Raw genomic sequence first — 19,282 nt, forward strand, 5'->3', positions numbered from 1 at the left:
AAGGGGATTTAGCTCAGTGGTTTTGCTGCCTGCCTCGCAAGCAGAAGGACCTGAGTTCGATCCCCAGTACCAAAAAAAAAATTTTTTAATTAAAAAAATAAAGGGTGGAGCTTAGTGCAAAGGCTCTGAGTTCAATCCCAAGTACCAAAGGGAGCCAGTAAGGGAGGAATCTGAGCATTTCCATGTTCTGGAACCAAGAGTCAACTTACAAGGGACCACTGTGTTGGGCAAAAAGTGACTTCAACACACATAGCCATAGTATTGGGGATTGAGCCTCACTGAGATACACGCCCAGCACATTTTTAATTTTGAGGGGGGCGGGTCTCACTAAGTCACACAGGCTGGGCTTGAATTTACAATCCTCCTGCTTCAGCCTCTCAAAATGTTGGGATTATAGTGTGTGTTCACCATACCTGGTTGTGAATTTTTGACTTTTAATCAGTTTCACACACTCATAAGTCCAAAAGCAGTTCTCACACACCATCCCAGCCCCAATTTTCCTTTCTTGGAAAGCAGTTACTGGGTGGGTTACAATTCAGTCATGGCCACTATCCTCCTTCCGTACCTCTGCCCTCTCAACCACTTTTGCTGGTCTGGCCCAGCAGTAGCCACATGCTCAAGATGGCCACTCAAGACCACTAACACTCTTCCTCACATAACTGCTTTCCTTGGAGTCAGGGATCCTCTGGCACAAGTGTCTGCTTGGTTCCTTCCACTGTGTGGGTCTGTAGCCGTCTGCATCCCCATTCTTAGTTCAATTCACCTCTTAATATAGCACATCCTCCAGTAATCCTGGAATGGATGGAGACACATATCTGGGCCTTAGTACTCTAAAAATGCTTAATCCTACCTTCACAGTCAGATGTTATCTGGGCAGGCTGTGACCCAGGGCACAGGCTCCCAAAAGAGCATCAGAGTTCTGAGTGAACTTGTGTCAAAGCCATATGGTCTCCATGCTTGCTGCCTGAGGCCAGCATTCAGTGGCCATTTTGTTTGGATTATCTTCAGATGTAGGCATGCTTGGGACCATTTCATGCTCCCTATTCCATCCACCTTTTTGGTGCCCATTTCTGGGATCCTGACTCCCTGGTCTCAGCTGCTAATCCTTTTTTCTCTCTTTCTCTTTCCACTACATTTTGGCTCTGTTTTCCAGGGATTCTCTCAACTTTGTTTTCTGATCTTTCTGTGATGTTTTCCATTTCACTTATCATGTTTTCAGCTCCCAAAACCTCAGTTCCATCGTCTGAAGGTCGCTTCTGTGTAGTGACATGCTCTTCCTTTATGCATATCTAGGGATGCTATTTATGGGTCCTCTCTCTTAGCCATTTTCTCTTCCCTGAACTGTCTATTCTGCTGTCGCCTTTCTTATCAGACTTCCCTTAGATGGGGGAACACAGTCGGGCCATTATACCTGGCTATCTGGGCTCTCAGCTTCTCTCATACCTGGCCACAACCTTGTCCTCTGCACAACACCTCCACCCTCAGCTATGCCCATACCCCACTCCCCATCAGGCCTCATGTGGGTTCATATGGACCCTACTGGCCTGACTAAAGCTATTCTGGCTGTAGGACCACTGTGTCCTCCACAGCAAACAGGGGGTGCACCACTTGTGTGAACAATGCTTCCTGGTAGGTAGGTGCCCTAAAAGAGTCCCTAAAGATTGAGCCCACTTGCTTCAGAAATGTGGGTGGGGGGCCAGGGATTTAGCTCAGTGGTTCTGCTGCCTGCCTTGCAAGTGCAAGGACCCAAGTTCAATCCCTGATACCAAAAAAAATAATAATAATACAGTACTTTAAAAAAAAAAAATGTGGGGCCAGAGATTTAACTCAGTGGTTTCGCTGCCTGCTGTGAAAGCGTAAGGACCCAAGTTCGATCCCCGGTACCAAAAAAAAAAAAAAAAGAAAAGAAAAATGTGGGTCAAGGTGCAGGTTCAGACTGCAGGCCAGTGTCAGTCCCAGTCCCAACTTTAAGGGTAGGGCCAGTGATGGACATTTCCCACATTTCCCAGGACTGCAGCAAGGGGGCAGCAGCCAGTGCTCAGCACGTGCAATGTGACTCTCCCAGCCGCATTTACCCAAGGTCCACACTCACGGTGAGGGTCCTGTCACAAATATATTTTCAGTCTGAACTAGGTCAAGTGGAATTTTTACCACCTCAGCCTAAGGCCTGCCCTCAAAACACAACCAGGAAGAGGCTGCAAGAGGGAGAATCCACAGATGAAGGCATAAGGGAAGAAGGCAAGGAAAGAGAGGAGTGCCAGGACTGTGAGAAGGGGGCTGCAGAAGCTAAAGCCCCTCTGAGGGCTCCACCTCTATGATGGCAGGCAGGACCCCAGACCCAAAGCCACCAGAAGCAAAGTGGGCTGTGACCCAAAGTGCCAGGTTACCCCTCACCCCTGTCACCCTTCCACATCACAACCCATCACACTGTCATACACCTCACTCTGTCACCAGGGGAAGTGGCAAAGAACCTTCTAAAACACCTCAGCCCTAGAGGGCTGGTGATGAAGGAAGCTAAGATCCGTGGCTGTGAAAGTCCTGTTGGGGTACGCCCACCCCCTCCCACCAAATTCAGAACCACCAATCACGGGAAGCTGGCAACAGAGAGAACCCAAGGCCTGCTGAGTTGCCCTCTGCTCCTCTCCCACTGAAAGGCCCTCCACCCAGCCTTTTCACTCACCACCAGACACCAGCCACAGCGGAAACCACGAGGTCACACTACAGCATGCCCATTGTCCCCTGCCAGAGACAGAGGGGACAAACACAGGCCACAGAGGCACAGCTCTTTGAAGTGGGAGGATAGTGAGTACAGCCTGCCAGTGAGTAGTCACTACCAGCTGAGAAATATAAATACTGCTTTGAGGAAGTTTCTTCCCACTCCCAGGCCTCTGGGACCAGCAAAGTTGGGGGCCCCCAGCAACAGATAGAGGCAACAAAAGGGCAGAGGCCACATCTGCCAAATGTAGACCCCTCACCTCGGCAGTGGCTCAGCTGAAGGGGATACTGCCTCTGACGACCTGCCTGCCTTCCTGCACCTACTAGGCCACTTGCACTCACCAAAGCAGGTACTTCTTATACCCAAAGAGGCACTCATGAGAGAGAAAGTAAAGAAGGTAAGCAGCCGCATCCAGCCATCTTACCACAGCAGAACATCATCCTCATCGAGTCTTGCTTGGCCATACCCAACATGGGCAGCATGGTGCTCAGGATAGATGGCAGGAAGGGAACTATGCCGAATGCTGCAAGAGAGAGGCCATCACAGGGGCTGCAGGACTGGCCTGACCCTCCAACCCCCACACAGGGAAGGCCCACAGAGTCCAAATGCAGTTTGGAGCACCTGTTGGCCTGAGTAGGTGGCAGAATTGCTGAGGCTCAGGATCCCAGAGGGCCCTCAGAGGCCGTAAGACCTGCGCAGGGACACAGAAGGACCCAGGATACACTGGCACCTACCGTTGGACAACGAGAGGCTGGAGAGAGTTTGCAGCACAGAGCAGTGTGGCAGGTGTCCAGGCTGGAACCTGCTGAGTACCTCCTCCATCACCTGATTGGTGAACCGCTTCCCCACAGCCACCAGGACACTGCTCGCAGCCTGCTGCCAGTCACAGCCCGGCTCCTAAGCCCCAAAGAGACATGAGGAAGACTGCCCAAATTCTTTCCAGAAGCACAAAGAACTCTGCCCTCAGCCAGCCAAGGACAAGCCACCCCATTTCAGGCTCCCCAGTGAGTGCAGGTGAGAAGGACCATGCCACAGCCCTCCTCCAGAAGGGCAGTCACACTTGCAGGAGAACATAGCTCATGAGGGGCATGGGGCACAGGGCATGCTGGGGGAGAGGACTTGGGCATCCCAAGAGCCAGGCTGATGGACACCAGTTCAGGCACTTGGTGCTCCGCTTCAGTCTGCCTCTGAAAATTACAGGTGGCTGTCTGCTGCCCCAGAAGGCTGGGCACAGGACCAAAGGGCCTCTGCTGCCCTAGCCAGTCAGCCCATTCTCGATGCTCTAAGGAAGAGGCCAAAGAAAATAAATTTCCCTCCCACCAGAGCCAAGCCTGCAAGCCAGAAACACTACCTTTGTCATGGTCATCTCACTGGAGGCCAAAAGGATAATGGTGCTGGCTGTGTCCTTGTCCAGCTTGTGGATGTGACTGGTCAGGACTGTCTCCATGGCCCTCAGCACCATGGCGCGGTATGGATGTGCCAGCTGAAAAGTTAACAGGAAAGGCCCCAGAAAAAAAGAGAGTATTCAGACACTCCGAATGCATTAGCACTCTCTACTGGGACTAAACCACGCAGGTCATGTCCCACCTAAAACACAAGAGAGGACACATACCATTTACTATGAGCCCTCAGAACTGATGTGAGTGCCTTCTGTGCAATAAATTCAACAAGCAGATGGGCCAGCATGGCCTCCTGGTCAGAAGCCCTGGGAACCTCTCTCCATCTTCCACCCAGACCTCCCATTAAGGATGAAAAGCCTGCCTTTCTTCATCTGTCTCTGTAGCCAGAACTGTGCTTATCTCCCACAACCCCTCCCTAGGCTATAAACATGTCACTACTTGCTGGTTGTGGAGGTACATGCCTATAATTCCAGTACTCTGGAAGGCTGAGGTAGGAGAATTACAAGTTTGAATCCAATCTGGACAACTTAAGGAGACCATCTCAAAATGATGTGGCTGCCAGCCTGGGGATTTAGCTCAGTGGTTCTGCCGCCTGCCTTGCAAGTGCAAGGTCCTGAGTTTGATCCCCAGTACCAATAAATGAATGAATGAATGAATGGCATGGCTGGCCACCTATGCTGGAAGGCCTGGACCAGGGTGCACAGTGGAGTGGCCTCAACAGACACTCAGGACCAGGCCCAGCTGCTGCCACTGAAGCAGTCTGGCTACCTGAGAGAAGAGCCCCTTTGCAGTGATGCACCCTGCAAGAAAACCCTGCCCTGGACAGAGTGGCTCCAGGAGGGGCAGGAGCAGGACAGCCCAACACCAGCAGCAACCTCGCCCACAGCCTCGCCATGGCAGGGGAGTGGTAGGTGCACCATCTGCAGTTGGACACATGAGCTCAGGCCCACAAGGGACAAGTGGTACACCTCAGTGAAGAAAGCCACATACTATGCCAAGTTTCCCTGAACTGGGAGCCATCAGTGTCCACTGCACAAGTTGCACACAATCATCCTTTATCCCTGGGCCCACAAGTGGATGGGATTTTTTTCCTAGAAGCAGCCAGTGTAGATCACAGACAACTCCAGTGACACCAACAGTTCACAGGGCACTGCCTTGGGTTTTGCTTTTTCAGCATGAGATTTCCTATCCTGATCACTTGTGTCTCAGCGATAAAAGTGAAGCCACCCTGAATTGGTAGGTCTTGGTGGGTGAGGGGTCAGGCAGTGCCTGCCATCTCAGCCAGGGGGTTACACAGTTCTTCCCTTCCCAGCCTCAACAGGCAGCTTTATATTAAACCCTAGCTTAGAAGATGAATTGTTACTTCTAACCACCTCAGGTGGAGACAGCATTCCTACAGAAGTCCTTCCTCAGGGGGAGCTGCCTCCAGGGCTATGGCTGAGAAGTGGCTCACAGGGATGAGGAAAGACACCATAGCTGGCATACCGCATGGGAATTTGGGGGGAGAGTGAAAAATTAGTATGAATTGGTATGATTCTACTTATCAGAAGCACTGAAAGCTGAGAAGCACAATACTAATAAAGCAGCCAGAACACCTATTCCCACTTAATCTGGACCAGCTGCTTCCAGCTTCTTTTTAGCTCTTGGTCTTAGAAACATATTTCAAGGAGCACCAGGCAGCCTTTCTTGACTGCTAATTCTCCTTACACATATGAGGATTCTTTAGGAAGAATCTTGGCTCCCTTTTTTTTTTCCAGAAAAACAAAAGGGTGGAAAGGAAACCCTGGCCCTGAATTCCTAGGCCCACCTAGTAGTTGTGGGCATGCCTGCTTAATGTGGCACAACAGGATGGCAGCAGGAGCCAGAGAACCAGGATGGGTTCTGTGGCCAAAGAAACTAGACCCAGATAAAGATGCTTTTTCTGTAAAAAATGTTCCAGGAATCTGTATTTTAAAAAACAGACATGGGCCAGGCATGGTGGCTCATGCCTGTAATCCCAGCACTCAAGAGGCTGAGACAGGGGGATTGCTGTGAGTTTGAGGACAGCCTGGGCTACATAGGGAGTTCAAGGTTAGCCTGAACTACATAGTGAGACCCTGTCTCAAACAAACAAACAAACATACAAAAAACCCAAACAGATGTGTAGCACTTCTGTTCTGGAGCTTTGTTTCAACCGTTTCATGCTGACCCATCTGCTCACGACCCAGCCCTGTCCACCCTGTCATCAGGGCCCTCAGCAGGGCCTCCTCTCAACTGATGGTGGATGGGACAATGAGTCTTGGAAATATGGAACACGACGTACAACTGGAGAAAACAGAAATGTCCTGTGCCATCATTCCTGGCTGGTATTTTTGGGAAAGGGGGAGTTGAGACAGGGTCTCACTATGTAGTCCATGCTACCAGGATTGCCTTGAACTCACTTATTCTTCAGGGTGGCCTCGAACTCACAGCAATCCTCCTCCCTCAGCCTCCCAAGTGCTGGGATAACAGGCGTGCTCCACCATACCTGGTCTGGCTGCTCACTTTTTTGGGGGGCGGGGGGGTACCGGGGATCAAATTCAGGACCTTGAGCTTGCAAGGCAGGCGCTGGAACCACTGAGATAAATCCCTGGCCTGGCTGCTCATTTTTTTAAAGAAAAGTTTTGATTTCCGTTTTACACTCCTCTCCAAAGTGTCCTGGGCAGAGAAGCCAAGTAGGGGTGATAGTGAAAAACTGTTTTACATCAGACCCCACTTTGTTCTACACAGTGACAAGACCACAGCAAGGAAGGACTATACTGGGGTACTGACTGCATCTGCTTGGATGGGCCCGAGGCATACAGCAGAGGAACAAGCTTAAGGCTGGCTCACCACAACACAGGACCTGAGCCATGCACATGAAGTTCCAGCTCAATGGTTCTTATATTGGCAGATGGCCACAGAGCCGTTCCAACCCTTCCACAGACCTGTGTCTGCTAAGTGAGCTGAGCAGATGACTGGGCAATCCATATACCTGAGTCACTATGTGACTCAAAGGTCAAAGGGTGGTCACATCATCCCCTGTATCACCACACCCCTAAGGCCATAACATGAACTGTGCAAAGGCTGCAATTCAGTAGATCCCAATTTAATTTTATGTGCAACGTGATATTGTGAAATACAAATTTTTTTTTTTTTGCTTTTGTCTGGTTTCCTAACACAAAATTCTGAAAATCTTTGGATTCACCAAAGTGTTTTTTGTAAGCTAATGACATGGTTGCTGGGATTAGGGGCACTAGGCAGCTTTAGGATGGGGCTGGTCACTGGAAAGACCGAGGCAGGATTAGAGGTTAGGGAATTCCAGCCTTACTCTTAACCTTTAGGTCGGGGAGAGGAAAAAAGGACTAAAAGGTTGAGTTGATCACCAATAGCCAATGATGTGATCAATCATGCCCATGAAACAGTTTCCATACCCCCCCCAAAGGACAGGTGGGTCCAAAGAGCTTCCAGATAGCCACCTCTAGAGGGTGGTGCAACCAGGGAGGCATGGGAGCTCTCCATTACCTCCAACATGCCTTGCCCTCTGCATCTCTTCACCTGGTGCCCATACGCATCCTTTGTCATACACCTGATAACAAACCAGTAAACTTGTTGGGTTTTTTTTGGTACCAGGGATTGAACTCGGGACCTTGCGCTTGCGCAGCAGGTGCTGGAACCACTGAGCTAAATCCCTGGCCCACAAACTAGTAAACCTAATACAGAGTTTCCTGAGTTCCATGAGTCACTCTAGCAAATTAATTGAACCTGAAGAGGAGGTTGTGGGAACCCCAATTTGTGGCTGATCCGTCAGAGAGGCACAAGCCATAGCCAGGGATTTGCTTCTACTGAGTGAATCAGGGGAAGTCTTGGGGACTGAGCCCTCAACCTGTAGGAGGTGATGCTAACTACAAGTAGATGGTGTTGGAATGGAACTGAATAGGAAGATGGCCAGCTGATGCCAACTGTGGGACTTATTGCTTGTTTAGTGTATGGGGAAACAACTCCACACATTTGGTCACAGAAGTGTACCGTGGCATACAACTACAGTAGGGAAAATTAAGTTTGTTTCTATCTGTAAATCCAACAAGATAATCTGGGACCAAGGTCTCCACTCCAGCTGAATCAGAATCAAGGGCTTATGTTCTGATATTGGGCTCTAATGTCCCTTATATGACATTGGAACAAATTCCATTTCTAGCCAATAGTGGATTCACATAGCTAACACTGAGTAGCTAACACTGAGTAGCTATCATCATCAGCTCTCCCTATGGTAACACTGGCCCTCTTAGCCTCTGTGTGGAGTTGGAGTATCCTCAGGCCTACCAGTAGCCCATCAGATGCCCTTGACTTGACTTGAGAGAGACTGGAAACCAGAAAGGAATGCTTGAAGTTGAAGCTAGTGGAAGGAGGGAGGAAAACAACTCAGTCACTACATGAAAAGAAGACTTTACTATTCTTTGCCTATCTTACCCAGATCCCTACTCCTCATGGCCGGACAGCCTTGAGAAGGAGTCTGTCCTGTGTTGGACCTTGGCTGACATGAGACTGGCCATGTCCAGTGCCATCGGCACTGAGACACATGTTGCACAGCCACAGGCCTTCAGCCTCATTAAAATAAGACAGCAGACAGAAGTTGACAGTGTGAAACATCACGTGTGTCCCAAAGCACCCATCAGCATCTCACACAAAGAATGCTATGGCTTTCCACTGTTGTTCCCATTCTTTTGGAAAGAAAATCTATGTGATTTCAAATGTGCATGCTAAGTAAAATGCAGATAGATGAAATGCAGCGATACGTGAGCAGCAGAAGCTGGAAGTAGCTGCCTAGATCTCCGGAAGCAGCTTGTAGGAGAAGCTAGTATAAGAGAGTCAGGGAAATAGCCACACCCTCCAACGGGATCAGGATTAGAATCAGAGCTCCAACTTAAACATACAAGGAGAAGGGAGAAATCTTTTGTTTTAGTTGGTTAAAAGAGCTAAAATGGGGACTGGGGATGGTGATGCATGCCTGTAATCCTAGCTACTCAGAAGGCTGAGGCAAGAGAATCACATGGCCAGGCCAGTCTGGTAAACTTAGCAAGACTATTTCAAAATAAAAAATAAAAAGGGCAAGCCAGGCTTGGTGGCACAAGCCTGTAAATCCAGCCCTCAGGAGGCTGAGGCAGGAGGATTGTCACAAGTTTGAGGGCAATCTGGGCTACACATTGAGTTCAAAGCCACCCTGAACTGCACAGTGAGACCCTGTCTCAAAACACCAAAGCTAAAATAAAATAAAAAGGGCTGGGATGTAGCTCAGTGGAAGAGTACTTGCCTAGCATGTCCTAGGGCTTGAGTTCAATTTCTAGCACCACATAAAAGAAAAAAACCTCAAAACCAAAAAGGGCAGAAGACAGGTGAAATCAGAAACAAAGCAGGGAATGGAAAGAACAAGGACACTCAGCCTGCTATGGACTGCGCAGATGGTCAGGTGCTATAGCCCTAGTGTTCTGGCCACCTCCTCAGACAGCAAGGGCATATCACCTTCTGTCCAACTATCACACACTGATATTGGTATATCACATCACACATAATGGCACATAAAGAAGACCCTGGTGCCAGCCCCAACCATGGTATACCCAGCCCTTAGAGAAGGAAGCACCAGGGTCAGTTACAGCCCAAAGAGGAGCTGCAGGCACCATTTGCATCATGCTGAGCAAGAGGGCAACTTCTGGGATGATCTGTGAGTTTTTATAGCTCCAGTCAATCTCCTAACAAGCTTGCCCTTGCTGTTGTGCAAGCACAAAGGGCCAAACATACAGGAGAGAGGTGTCACACGAGTTCCGTCAGCAGGTACCCCAAGGGATGGGGCCATTCTTCAAAGGATGGCCACTGACACTCACTTTATATAGAGGTCTCTTTTCATGTGTCAAAGAAGTATCAAACAAAACAAAAACGAAGATGGTCTCATGAGACCACAAAACCACACACCAAGGAAAACCAAGAAAGATACTTCATAATCTCAAGACAGAAGAGAGCCAGCATGGCAGGTACTCACAGAAGACCACTGTGCCAAGGCCTAGGACAAGGCAGAAAACCAGTGAGATTAGAGCCCCAGGCCAGCAGCTTGATATCCCTTGAGGGCAAAGTGAATTCTGAGCCTCCCAGGGCTCCATCAAGTTAGTATGGGGGTAAAGGAAATTGAAGGAGAAGGCCCTATTCCCCTCCTGGGAGAAGCTCTTCTGACCAGCCATAGACCACCTAGACCAGCACTCCAGGGAAAGGCAGGGTCCTGGGACTTTCAAGCCCTTAACAAAGCCCCTGCACACTCGAGCTGTTAAGACTCAAAAACATCTGCCTTTCCTCAGACAAGAAGACCACTCAGTCTTCATTGAGTAAGCAAAGATGGACAGAAAGCATCCTCTACTCCCAAGCACTGACTGCTGAGTATCAGCCTAGTCCCTCACAATGGGACCATCAGTTCGTGGGGGATACAGTCATAGTCCACATGCAACAAGACGAGGTGTCTCATTGTTTCTTGGCCTTTTGGCTAAGATCAAGTGTAACAAGAAAAGGTGGGGGCCGGGGATTTAGCTCAGTGGTTCCACTGCCTGTCTCGCAAGCGCAAGGACCCAAGTTCGATCCCCGGTACCAAAAGAAAAAAAAAAAAAGAAAAGGTGTCTTGAAATACCTAGTCCTGAAATACTGGTGTCGCGAGAATGCAAGTGGGCAGTTCTGCCAATAGACTACCTCAGCACTACCCTCTGCCTCTGACTGGCCATCATCTCCCAAACTAGTCATTGGCATCACAGTCATTGAGGGGAGAGGTACCTTGTCATGCTGCTTCAGGTACTCCTCACAGGCGTGGAGCATCTCTGTTGGCCGCACCTCCCCAAGGGAGCACAGAGCACTGCAAACCTGCTCCTGCACCACAGGGTCCTTGTCGGTGACCGCATCAAGAAGGGCAAAGGACAATCCTGCAGTGACAAAGCCTGGTCAGTGTGTGTAGGCCCAAGGTTTCCTGTCCTACCACAGCTGCTATTCCCATACTGCTCCCTGGCCTGATGTCCCATCAAAACTCATCTTGAGGGTCAGGGATTTGGCTCAGTGGTTCTGCCACCTGCCTCACAAGCACAAGGTCCCGGGTTAGATCCCCAGTACCAAAAAAGAAAAAGAAAAAAAAACAAATCACCTCATCTTGAAACTTAACTCCCAAGGTGATGGTTTTAAGAGATGAGTCTTTGGGCAGTGACCATTACCAGGGTACACAACATTAGTGACTTACAGACTCAGGCACAGGAGGTATCACATTCCGGCACCATCATAGCCCGATGCCCCAAGGCCCAGTAGGCTCAGCCACCTTGCACAGTGTCATGCCTGAAGCCAGCCACACTGACCTCCAACTGCTCTTACATGTATGCCCTGGCCTCCCTCTGGACCAAGTGCCTGACTCTGCAGCCATCCTGGAGCTCAGACTGGCTGTCACTGAGAAGCTGCCAGCCTAGGACACATGCTCAGCCCGGAGGACAGTGAGTCAGATAGGACATGGCCCACCTCCCACATGAACATGCTATTCCAGCCATGACCTCAAGGCCATCAGCTCACTCCCAGGTAGGTCCACAGACATGCCATGCTCCACAAACAAGCTGCACAGACATGGCTTCTTCCAGAAGTTTCCCTGAGGTTCTAGTCTCAGACAGATTGGGATCCTCCTGGACCCAACTCCTACTGTACACAGTGCCTAGACAGGGGTGGGGACACCGGCAGCAACAATGAAGAAATAAAGCCATGGCTCTCATCCCAAGCACTCTGTCTAGTTACACTAGATGTGAATCAAGGAACCAACAAATTAGCATAGTACCCTGCAGGCAAAGAACTCACCAGCCCCTGTACTCAGCAAAAATTGGCCCAGGCACCCAAGAGACATGTGCCATCCAAGTATCCTACCCACCACAAGACCCTCCAGGCTGGGATGGGGATGTCCCAGGCCCTCTGCTCCACTGGTGCCATGCCCTACACCCACCACCAATGAGGATGTCCCAAGAGGCTACTGCCACGTTAACAGAAGATAGAGGCACCAGAGCACAACTCAGTCTCCCCTCTAGAGTGAACTTCCTTCCTCAGCAGGAAGCTGGATGTTTAAGAACCTTCTATTCCCAAAGTTCAGTAGTTAAATAGACTGATCCAGTTAATAAGATCTGCATGTACTGGGTTAGGGATTTAGCTCAGTGGTCCCGCCACCTGCCTTGCAAGCGGAAGGACCCGAGTTCTATCCCTGGTACCAAAAAAAAAAAAAATGTGCATGTATTGAAGGTCAAGCTGAACCCAGTAAACTGAACCTAACCCTTCTAAAGTACATCTGCACCTGTTCTACCAATTGCGGCCTTCACAAACACCCCTGGGGTTGCCTGTTTCAAGGAGTCTGGCCTCTGTGGTTGATGAGTGCAAGTGCCTCTTTCATCTTGACATCTTGCCCCTGCCCTGCCCTGCCCTTGCTGGGTCCTCAGGCCTCTGATTACCTGGACTCTTCTTTATGGCCCTGTGTCTACCCTACATGGTTTGAGGCCTCTCAGTGCTCCTCAACCTCAGGGGAAACATACTTACAGAACCAAAGGTGTAGCTCACCCCCTTCAGATGGAGTTCCTGGGTGTAGGGACCGCAAAGTACACATCAGTGAACTGGTGACCTTAGCTGGCCAGCCAGACTGGACAATGAATCCATCCCAGGGCATGTGTACAAAGGGGTAAAGGCACAGAGGCCCATAGGTCCCTGTACTCTGACCTTACTGAGCCAAGCTGGGGGAAATCTGCCTCCTCTGCTTCCATATGTACTACTGCCATGGCCTAATGTCCCATAAACTCATATTGAAACTTAACTCCCAAGGTGATAGTTTTAAGAGACAGGCCTTTAGGCGGTGATCATCATCAGGGTGCCCAACATTAGTGACTTATAAAGAGCTGAGGGGGCACCCTGGTCCTGTCTGCTAGTCTTCCACATGAAGGCACTGTAAGAGGCACAATCTGGAGAGCAGAGAGCAGCTCTAACCAGATGGCAAGCCTCCTGGTGCCTTGACCTTGACTTCCAGGCTCCAGAACTGTGAGAAGCAAATTTTAATGATTTATAAATTACTCAGTCTAATGGCTGGGGGTATCACAATCCCCAATTTGAAACTATACTACAAAGCTACTGTGATAAAAACAGCATGGTACTGGCAAAGAAATAGACCTAAGGATCAGTGGAATAGATCAGAAGATGCAGAAACAATTTCAGACATACTCAGCCACCTCATCTTTGACAAAGGAACCAAACACCCTCACTAGAGGAAAGATAGCCAATTTAATAAATGGGGTTGGAAAAACTGGATTTCAACCTGCCCAAGATTAAAACTAGACCCATACCTACCACCATGCACTAAACTAAAATCAAAGTGGATTAAAGATCTAAATATTCAGACAGAAACACTAAACTTGCTGGAAGATAAGTAGAATTCTTGAAGACATTGGCAGAGGGAAAGACTTTATGAACAAAACCTCAGTAGCACAGGAACTAGCACAAAGAATCAACAACTGGGATCTCATCTTATTAAAAAGCTTCTGCACTGCAAGAGAAACCACCAACAGAGCTAAGAGACAACCGACAATGTGGGAAAAAAATTTTTAGCAGTTATACCTCAGACAAAGGTCTACTATCTAGGATATATAAAGAAATGAAAAAAATCAGACACCCCCAAATTCAAAGACCCAGTTCAAAAATGGGCATCTGAAATGAACAGACATTTCTCAGACAAAGAAATAAAAGCAGCAAATAAACATATGAAAAAATGTTCAACATCCCTGGTCATTTGAGAGATGCAGATGAAAACAACACTAAGATTCCACCTCACCCCAGAAAGAATGGCTGCTATCAAGAAATCAACCAATAACAAATGCTGGCAGGGGTGTGGGGAGAAAGGAACCCTTCTCCATTGTTGGTGGGAGCGCAGACTGGTGCCACCACTGTGGAAATCAGTATGGAGATACCTTAAAGAACTAGGGCTGGAGGTCCCATTTGACCCAGCTAGTCCCCTGCTGGGGATATTCCCCAAAGAATTAAAACAATCATACCACAGCGATATATGTGCATCCATGTTTATAGCAGCCCAGTTTTTAATAGCTAAAGCTTGGAAACAGCCCAAGTGCCCATCAACTGGAAACTGGATAAAGAAGATGTGGTTTTTTAATAAAATGGAGTACTACTCAGTCATAAAGAACGAGAAACTAGAGACATTTATAGCTAAATGGATCCATATGGAGACCATACTCTTAAGTGAAATAAATAGGACACACATGTATAAATACCGAATAGTTTCTCTAGTGTGAGAAACTGAAAGTGTAAATAAGGATTAAAATGATTAAAATGAATAATTGATAATTTGAAATAGGAAAAGGTCCGAAGGTGTAGGGGTGGTGGGAGGGGAAGGGGAAAGGAAAGAAGGGAAAGGAAAAATTTTGAGAAAAGAAAAAAAATGGAAACGAAATCCATGTAAATAGGGAAGAGTGGAGGAGGTGAAGGGCACAGAGGTAATGGGGAAAAAAAATAAGAACTAAGATACATCATGTTCAGGTACAAGCACCCAATAATAAATGTAAACACACTGTCTACCTAAAATGTGCCAATAAAATAATTTTTTACAAATAAACAATAAAAAGTAAATTACTCAGTCTAAGGTATTTTGTTAGAGCAGTCCAAATAAGACTTTTGTTTCTCTTTTAATAAAAACCTGGAGAACAAAAAAACAAAAAAACAAAAAAAAAACTTGGAGAAAGCATGGCCATTTAACAGTTATTCCTGTAAACCATACTTAGGAACGCCATGTGCTTCTTGGGTCCCAATCCTACCCAGATTCCCACAAACTAAGTAGAGACCCCATGTAAGCTGTGTCCTGCCCTGTTTGTGGAGGGCAGAAGGCATATGGTCTGCCCACCCAGAGTCTTTCATACTCACTTTTCATGTAGGACTTGGTCATTGCTATGGTCTTAGTTTCTGCTCACCCAGTATGAAGTGGAGAGCTTCCCCAACCTGAAATAACAAAAACACATGATTTAATTCTTAAGATTCTACAATATATGGGCCGGGGATTTAGCTCAGTGGTTCCACTGCCCGCCTCGAAAGCACAAGGACCCAAGTTCAATCTCTGGTACCCAAAAAAAAAAAAAAAGATTCTACAATATCTAAGCTCATAGGCAGCTACTATTTTTGTGCAAAATACAGAATTTAAATGAATTGCCCTAGGGAATATCCTTGCCACAGGTGGTTGAGCCATTCAAGGAGGGAAGGCTCCCTCCACCCCTAAGCCCAAAGTGAGGCCTAGCCCATGGTATGTCCACAGCTGGTGCACAACTAACTGTGCCTTGCCACCCTGAGTTCTGCCAAGTGTGGCCACTCCTCCATCTAAAGCACCTTTCTCTTTGCTTCAAGAAGACCAAATCGCATCACAGCTCTCAACATCCACCACAAAGCACCACTTGCATAGATAGTCTCAGAGGACATAATCCCTCCAAAATGCCCTCTAGGGCCAGGGATTTAGCTCAATGGCCACACGGCTGCCTTGAAACTGCAAGGTCCTGAGTTCAATCTCTGGTACAAAAAAAAAAAAAGGCTCTCTGGCTTTTTACCACACGGTATCCCACTCAAGTCCTATGTCAAATTCTCCAAAGACCTGGAAGACGAGAGAGACCACAGGCCTACAACTGACATTGTCCTCTATTCCCCAATGATTCCTCTGACCCCTTCACTCCCTCCATCACCTCTCATTCCTCATCCCTTCCCAACACATTTCAGGGATAAATAAAGAAGAGATGCCATGATCTACCCCTGACCAGGCAGGACATCTCACGGGGCAGTGCACACACAGGGAGGAAACAAACAGAGAAACTGTGTTAATCTGGGGAGGTGAAGAATTAAAAACAAGTGAAAATTCTAGTTCAAGAAGGCAGGCTAGAGCTGGGCATGGTGGCATATACCTATAATCGCAGCCTTTAGGAGGTTAAGGAAGATCGCAAGTTTGAAGTCATCCTAGGCTACAGAGCTAGTTCAAGATCAGCCTAGCCTATGCAGTGAGATCATCTCAAAAAGAAAAAAGAGGGCTGGGGATGTAGTTCAGTGATGTCACACCTGGCTTGCAAGTGCAAGGACCGGAGTTCGATCCCCAGTACCGAAAAAAAAAGAGAGAGAGAGAGAGAATCTCAAATAAATAAATAAATAAATAAAAGCTGGGTATGATGGTACATACCTATAAGCCCAGCACTCTGGAAGACTGAGGCAAAAGGACTGCAAATTTGAGTCTAGTCTGGGCAATTAGGAATTTAGCAAAACCATATCTCAAACTAAAAAGGTAGGGATATAGCTCAGTATGAAGACCTTGGGTTTAATCTCCAGTACTACGGGGGATGTGGAAGGGTAGGGAAGCAGTAGAAGGAAGCCTGAAACCAGGCATGGTGGGACACACAATTTCAGCTACCCTGAGGCAGGAGGTTTTCAAGTTCAATGCCAGCCTGAGCTACTTAGCAAGACTGTCTCAAAATAAAATTTAAGCCAGGCATGGTGGCATACACCTGTTAACTCAGCACTCAGGAGGTTGAGGCAGGAGGATCCTGTAAGCTCAAAGCCAGCCTAGGCTACATAGTGAATTTAAGTCCAGCCTGAACTACATAACAAGACCCTGTCTCAAAAAAAAAAAAGGGCCGGGGATTTAGCTCAGTAGTTCTGCCACCTGCCCTGCAATCACAAGGACACGAGTTCAATCCCCGGTACCCCCCCCTCAAAAAAGGAATAGTGCCTATTCCCAGCGGCCAGAGTGGGAGGATCATAACTCATGATGCATGGAGTACAGTACTTGGAAAGTTTTTTTTTTTCTTTAGTAGTGAAATAAAATTAGCTGTACATTAAATGTTGCTGTGGTCTCAACTAACAAAGCTAAAAGAAAGACCTGAAAGGATCAAATTGTTCCAAGTAAACTAGCCATATCCTAGCACAAAGTTCAAGAATAACAGGAATATAAAAATATCCAAAACCAATAAGGTAACACAACAATGTCTAGCATACAATAAAAAATTACAAGGATAGGTGGGTGTGGTAATACATGCCTACAACTCTGTAACTCTGGAAGGCTGAGGCAGGAGGATTATAAATTCAAGCCCAGCCTGGGCTACTTAGTAACTTAGCGAAATCCTATCTCAAAATCAAAATAAAGAGGGCTGAAGATGTAGCCAGTGCAAAGGCCCTGGGTTCAATTCCCAGTACTGCCAAAAAAAGAAAAAAGACTGCCAGAATAGCTGTACAAGGTGACACATGTCTGTAATACCAGCTACACAGGATGGTGAAGCAGGTGGATTGCAAGTTTCAGCATAGCCTGAGGAACTTACTGAAACCCTCTCTCAAAAAATAAAAACACCTGGGAGATATAGCTCAGTGCAAAGGCCCTGGGTTCAATCTCCAGTGGGGAGGGGAGGCAAGAAAATATAACCCGTAATGAAGATGATTCACTTAATACAAACTGATCTAGAAATGACACAAAGGAAAGAATTAGTAGACAAGAACATTCAGAGTTATTACAGTTCATGTAGTCAAGAAATTACAGGAAGCCAGGCATGTGGCACACATCTGTAATCCTAGCACTCAGAAGGCTGAGAGTCAGGAGGATCACCTCAAGTTCAAGGCCAGCCTTAAAAAAGAAAAAAAAAAATTACAAGAAAGACTGACTAAGGCTGACTATAGGGCTGGAGATTTAGCTCAGTGGTTCCGCCACTTGCCTCGCAAGTACAAGGTCCTGAGTTCAGTCTCTGATACCAAAAAAAAAAAGAAAGACTAACTATATTAATAAAAAAGGTTCAGAGTAAAAAAATAAGACTGAAGCCAGGCATGGTGGTATATACCTGTAATCCCAGCACTCAGGAGGCTGAGTTCAAGGCCAGCCTGGGCTACATAGTGAGTTCAAGGTCAGAATGAGCTACATAGCAAGATCCCCATCCCATTGCAAAAAAAAAAAAAAGACTGAGACTAGTCATAAGAAAGCTGGAGTAACCATAGAGATAAAATAGATTTCAGAAACAACAATAGTGAACACTTACATAACAGAGCTTAACATACACACAACCAAAACTAATAAAAATGCGGGCCTGGGGATTTAGCTCAATGGTTCTGCTGCCTGCCTTGAAAGCACAAAGACTCGAGTTCAATCCACAGTACCAAAAAATAAAAAATAAAAAAACTAATAAAAATGCAAGGAAAAAGTAGATAAATCAGAATTACAGGCTTAAACATCTTTATGATTGATAGAACAAGTAGAAAAAAATTATTAAGACTATAAAGTTGTGAACCACACCGTTAATCTGTTAATTAACTTGATCTAAGTAGTATTTATAGATAGACTACTCCATTCAATGACAGTGGATATATATTCTTTCCAAAAGCACATGGAACATTTACCAAGACTGACCATATGGGCAATGAAACAAGTCTTGTACATGTCAAAAAATTCAACACATATAAAGTATGTTGACTACAATAGAATTAATCAATAAAAGAAAGATATCTGAGAAATCTCCAAATATTCAGAAACTATTTAATGCTTTGAAATACTACAGGCATCAAAAATGGGACCAAAAATGAATTGCAAAGTGTATTAAAATGAGTAAAAATAAAGACATATCAAAATTTGTGGACATTTATCACACTTAATGTCTATATTAGAAAATAAGAAACTCAATACCTAGCTGGGTGCAGTGGCACACATCCATCTGTAATCCTACCACTTGGGAAGCTGAGGCAGGAGGACTGCAAGTTCAAGTCCTAGGTGGGTGTCTTACTTTTCTCATTGCTGAAACAAAATACTCAAACCCAAAGTTAAAGGAGGAAAGGTTTATTTTAGATCACAGTTTGTAGAGGTTTCAGCCAATAGGTGTCTGGCTCCAAGGCAGGGTAGCATGGCAGAGGGGCATCACGGAAGAGAAACAGTCCATGGCAAAGCAGGGAAGGCAGAAGTCAGCAAAGCAGAGGAGCCTGCCTCTACCTTTTATCCTTTCCAGGCTACTGGCTTTGGGGTGTTGCCATCCACACCCAGTGTGGGCCTTTCATTATGGAACCCAGGACTATGCTAAACTAATCAGTGGACTAATTTAGTAATCACACACCCTAAATGGAGCCACCTCCAAAG

General features: G+C 46.9%; 1 protein-coding gene across 23 annotated transcripts in view; it reads right to left on the minus strand.

The window, feature by feature from the left end:
- Mroh1 (maestro heat like repeat family member 1) overlaps positions 1–19,282 on the minus strand; it is a 78,102-nt gene that overhangs the window by 44,104 nt on the left and 14,716 nt on the right. For 21 of the 23 annotated variants that reach the window (XM_013069225.3, XM_087183372.1, XM_013069211.3 and 18 more), the window contains 5 exons: positions 15,073–15,147; positions 10,921–11,066; positions 4,068–4,199; positions 3,451–3,613; positions 3,141–3,239 (listed from right to left, as the gene is read on the minus strand). In XM_013069225.3, the coding sequence (XP_012924679.1) occupies positions 3,141–3,239; positions 3,451–3,613; positions 4,068–4,199; positions 10,921–11,066; positions 15,073–15,094 (562 nt within the window). In that variant the 5' untranslated portion in view covers positions 15,095–15,147. Of the gene's footprint in view, positions 1–2,680; positions 3,108–3,140; positions 3,240–3,450; positions 3,614–4,067; positions 4,200–10,920; positions 11,067–15,072; positions 15,148–19,282 lie in introns of those variants that run through there. The other 2 variants (XM_021250365.2, XM_087183377.1) reach the window with 2 other exon arrangements.

The sequence above is a fragment of the Heterocephalus glaber genome, unplaced genomic scaffold (assembly GCF_053883595.1).
Source record: "Heterocephalus glaber isolate CG9 unplaced genomic scaffold, H.glaber_assembly_v1.0 deba00000281, whole genome shotgun sequence".
Taxonomy (NCBI): domain Eukaryota; kingdom Metazoa; phylum Chordata; class Mammalia; order Rodentia; family Bathyergidae; genus Heterocephalus; species Heterocephalus glaber.